Here is a 4007-nt window from a genome sequence, read left to right on the forward strand (position 1 = left end):
ACGTTCATTCATGTGTTTGTTGAGTGTTTCCAGGTGCTGAGACTTCGGGCATGTCGGATAGAAGAAACTGTTTGAGAAGGTGACATGCCTAACTCAATTTTTAGGTGTTAACATGAATGTTGCATAAATTTTCATAAACGATTTTCTTTTTATTGCTTCGCAGTACATTACAATTTTGAGATTTATGAGAAGAATAACTAGTAGTGAAAAAAATTTAATCAAAATAAAAAAAATTTCAAGTCAGACATTTCGTAATTGCTCGCTGAGATTGAAGGAAGGCAAAATGCAACTTGCAAGTTTGGTTCATTTTCGTTCCCTCTCGATTCTTGAGGGCTGCTTGAGTTTACTTACATTTTTAAATATAGGATAATTGAACATACAAGCTGGGAGCCGTTCCCAGTGTACACATAACCACTGTTGAATCATGTGAAACCCATATAAGATCCACGATACACGCTCTATCGTGCATAGCACGGTGTGCCGATCCAAACTCAAATTTTACGCTGGAATTCTTTTCTCGGTAAAAAGCCCATTCCCAGCCTATATTGCAGATGCATTTTATACTAACACCACCTACTTCTTGTACAGAAAGAAATACGAAACAAAGATAGGAGATAGTGGTTTGGCATTTCATACTTAGAATACTGACGCAGGCACTTCTATGTTATTTATTACTTATTAATTCAACTGGGTCAGGGAGCTTAAACCATAAACACCAAGGCCTTTTTAGACCTCTCACTCTTGCTTCTCGAGTTCATTCAGAAAATCTGCATTGTCCACCAGAACCTACAAACAGCAAAAAAAAACTCAGAGACGCGACTCAAGAGTCAAGCCGTAGTTATCAATGAAGGGCAAGGTGGCCAATGGGGGCTGCTCGACAAGGCAACTGATGCTTAGTATATTAGTATTGTAAGCTACTTAGAACTGCTACAACTAGTCGCTTTAGCCATACAAAAGTAAATATCCAAAATATCAAACTTACAGTTTTCCACCCATCTGGATCTACGAAAGCAGTGATCTTAGTGTTGATTCCAGGAATTGGTCCTGGTCGTCGAGTTATCTTTCCTCCAAGCTCCTTGGTTACAAGGCTCACAACATTGGCACTCTTGTATACATCATCCGTGCTAATTGCTACCTGAAATTGAACTCACCACTATGTTTGATTGTTGGGATTATGCCATGATAAATGAGCTAAGGCGTAATTATGATGAGATTAAATCTCACCTGTGCATATGCATTTCCTTTGGTATATTCAGTTACACCATAGTTGTAAGTCAACTCCAGCACAATTGTCTCATATTCATCAGCATATCCCATCATTGCTATCGAGTACTGCAAATTTCAAAGTATTTTTTTGTCAATACATTACCAACAAAAATGTAAATTAAGTGCTGAAGCTTTAGGAGCTGGTTCTCGTCCAACACAGAAACCTTTTGTTCGGGTCTGTCAGTTTTTTTCAAGAGTCTCATCCCCAAAGCCTGTATGGAAAAAGAAAGTTATCAGCTTCTGATATGTGCAGTTTGTACGTCTTTGTTGGTAGTTCCTTACTCCAGGATACCTTTTGCATTCATATTATCAAATCTAGAAGTATGAAAGATGCATATAGAGTACCAACACTTTGACATCAAAAGAGAGACCTCCCAATAACAGTTAATCTCTCATAAATATAATATTTTGTTTCGCTCAAGTACAGGAGATATTCTTTAGCAGATAGTGGTTGTGGATTTCGGAATACGATTTAATTTTGCTTTTAAACATTTAACATTAAAGGTTTGTATAGGGTTAAACTTGATGGTAGCCTAATCATAATGGAAGCGTTCAAATCACAATTATTTCTTAGATGACAAACACCATAATGATAAATATTTTATCACAAAATATGAACATGAAAAGTTAATAAAATGAACAAATACTATAAAACTGGAGATGAATACCAATAATTACTATTTATATCATAAAAAACTTGGGGAACAGGCTTTCACATATATACAGGTGCAAAAGACGTCAGAAACAAGTACAGATCGACCTCTAAAAGATTTGTCAACGAGAAAGTTAGATTAGATGTAAATAAACCTTGCACAAAATTAAAACGAATAATCCACCTTCTCATAAAATTTGATAGAACGATCAAGATCACCCACGCGAAGCATGACTTGGCATAGCGGTTCTGGAGTTGGACCCCGTTGAATAAGTTCAAAAAGGTACCCATCTGGATCCTTAGCAAAAGCAATAACTGTTGATCCACCTTTAACTGGACCTGGCTCTCGAGTGATGGTTCCTCCCTTGGCCTTGATATGTTCGACCAATTTGTAGACCTAATCAAATGAAAATTAAAAGTGAGATAAATTAAATAAACATAAAATTCTGGCTAATATAAGCACTCTGTTCAATTGCCAATCATATGTTTAACAATTAAAAAAAATTCAAACACTCACATCTTCACTTGCAATGGCAAAATGCCCAAAGCCAGTTCCAATGTCATACTTGTTAACTCCATGGTCTGTTGTAATGTAATGAAAAACGTCAAAGGGTAGCATTGATGGATATGCAACATGCAGGATAGAGATCTACTTCATGAAACCTTTTCTTCAGTAATGTGAATATTCAACAAATTGTGACCTCCATGGATCACCACTCTCTCACTGATTCATTCAGACTTCATATCCACTTTTCTTTGTTTTAGGATTGAGAAGAAAACATTAGTAATATATATGTGTGGCACATAAGGGTGTGAAGTATCATAAAGGTGAAAGTTTAGGGACACTGAACATTCGATAGCCATTTGTCTCTGGTGAGTGGCTCAGCATTCTTGAACTAAAAAGCAATATTCACATTATTATAAATTTTTTAATAAAGTTCTAGTACACAAGGTAGAGTTAGAGATGGCAACAGCAATCCCATAGACTTGATCTGCCATGAAACTTCAAGAACTCGGATGACTAAAGAATTTACATACTGTATGTCAATTCCAAGACAAAGTGAGAGTCTTCAGGCCCAAATCCCAGAAAAGCATTTGAATATCCTTCCAAGGGAACATCCCTTTTCCTCAATAACTTCATCCCAAAACATTCAGTGTAAAACCTAGCAACGTTTATGTGAAAAAAAGCATCATGGATATTAGAAAGAAGAGATCTCCATCTCAGAGCATCAGCAAGCTTGATATAATGCTTAAGTCGGACAAATACTTGATGGTGCGATCAAGGTCTCCCACTCTATACACAGCATGTAAAAATCGTCGCTTGTCATGTTTTGCCCACTCCAACTGCTTTTCCTCCTCATGTTTTGCCCACTCCAACTGCTCGTCAATTGGGACAATTAGTGATGCTGCATCGGCCATTGATCTGCATCCAAGAACCACGCGTGAACCAAATCGATTTACTGATAACTGTGACCAACTATACTCAATCAACACAAAATAGACCTTGTATTTACACGGGTAAACCAAATGAATGTCAAAATAACAAAATGATAATATCTAGAAACGCTAAAACGATAAAACTCAACACTTTCTCCGTTTTGATATATAGAAGAACAAGGGCAAGAATTAAACAGTAAAATGACAAACCTTCCAGTATGTATGAATCAGAACTCAGAGACGCATATTTTCAGTGATACAGAGAAAACCGGATTAAAATGTTTTCTAAAAAATAACCGAAATCAGCTGCTAAAACAACACTCTCCTACAATTCAATTCACACAACGATAAAAAGAAGTCCATTTTTCTCAACACTTTTTTCCCTTGGATCGACAGATTTCAGGCTAGAATAAGATCGGAAAAATTAAATCTAACAAAATAAAATTGAACAGGGAAATAGGTTAATCACTCGCGTCCAAAAGGAGAAACTTAAATCTCGAGTAATTCATCGATAAATCAAAAAGAGAAATCAAGAGCAAGACAGCTGAACTTACCAGAAGCGAAGCAAAAACGAAAGAATTAAAAATCTCTCCTCTCCCAATGATATTGGACGTGCATATATACGTATAGAGAGAGGGTTTTTAAATTAAAT

General features: G+C 36.3%; 1 protein-coding gene across 2 annotated transcripts; it reads right to left on the reverse strand.

Moving 5' to 3' along the window:
• Nucleotides 1-598: 598 nt before the first annotated feature.
• Nucleotides 599-4007, reverse strand: LOC140980381 (lactoylglutathione lyase GLX1-like). Of its 2 annotated transcripts, none has more exons than XM_073446172.1 (9): nt 3910-4007; nt 3186-3341; nt 2957-3081; nt 2436-2500; nt 2103-2315; nt 1431-1478; nt 1225-1332; nt 983-1135; nt 599-786 (listed from the first exon to the last, which is right to left on the reverse strand). In XM_073446172.1, the coding sequence occupies exons 2-9, from the start codon at nt 3335-3337 to the stop codon at nt 736-738; spliced, it is 915 nt and encodes a 304-aa protein (XP_073302273.1). In that variant the 5' UTR covers nt 3338-3341; nt 3910-4007; the 3' UTR covers nt 599-735. The 2 variants fall into 2 exon arrangements, with proteins under 2 accessions (XP_073302273.1, XP_073302277.1); XM_073446176.1 differs by lacking the exon at nt 3910-4007 and adding an exon at nt 3566-3833.

The sequence above is a fragment of the Primulina huaijiensis genome, chromosome 1, assembly GCF_012295235.1.
Source record: "Primulina huaijiensis isolate GDHJ02 chromosome 1, ASM1229523v2, whole genome shotgun sequence".
Classification (NCBI taxonomy): domain Eukaryota; kingdom Viridiplantae; phylum Streptophyta; class Magnoliopsida; order Lamiales; family Gesneriaceae; genus Primulina; species Primulina huaijiensis.

Excerpts from the sequence above, each read along its gene's own strand:
- LOC140980381 (XM_073446172.1), bottom strand. The coding sequence starts at position 3,337 with ATGGCCGATGCAGCATCACTAATTGTCCCAATTGACGAGCAGTTGGAG. Across the intron at positions 2,316-2,435 it reads TTGCCATTGCAAGTGAAGAT|GTCTACAAATTGGTCGAACA; the intron begins GTGAGTGTTTGA and ends TCATTTGATTAG. Across the intron at positions 1,136-1,224 it reads AAGGAAATGCATATGCACAG|GTAGCAATTAGCACGGATGA; the intron begins GTGAGATTTAAT and ends GTTCAATTTCAG.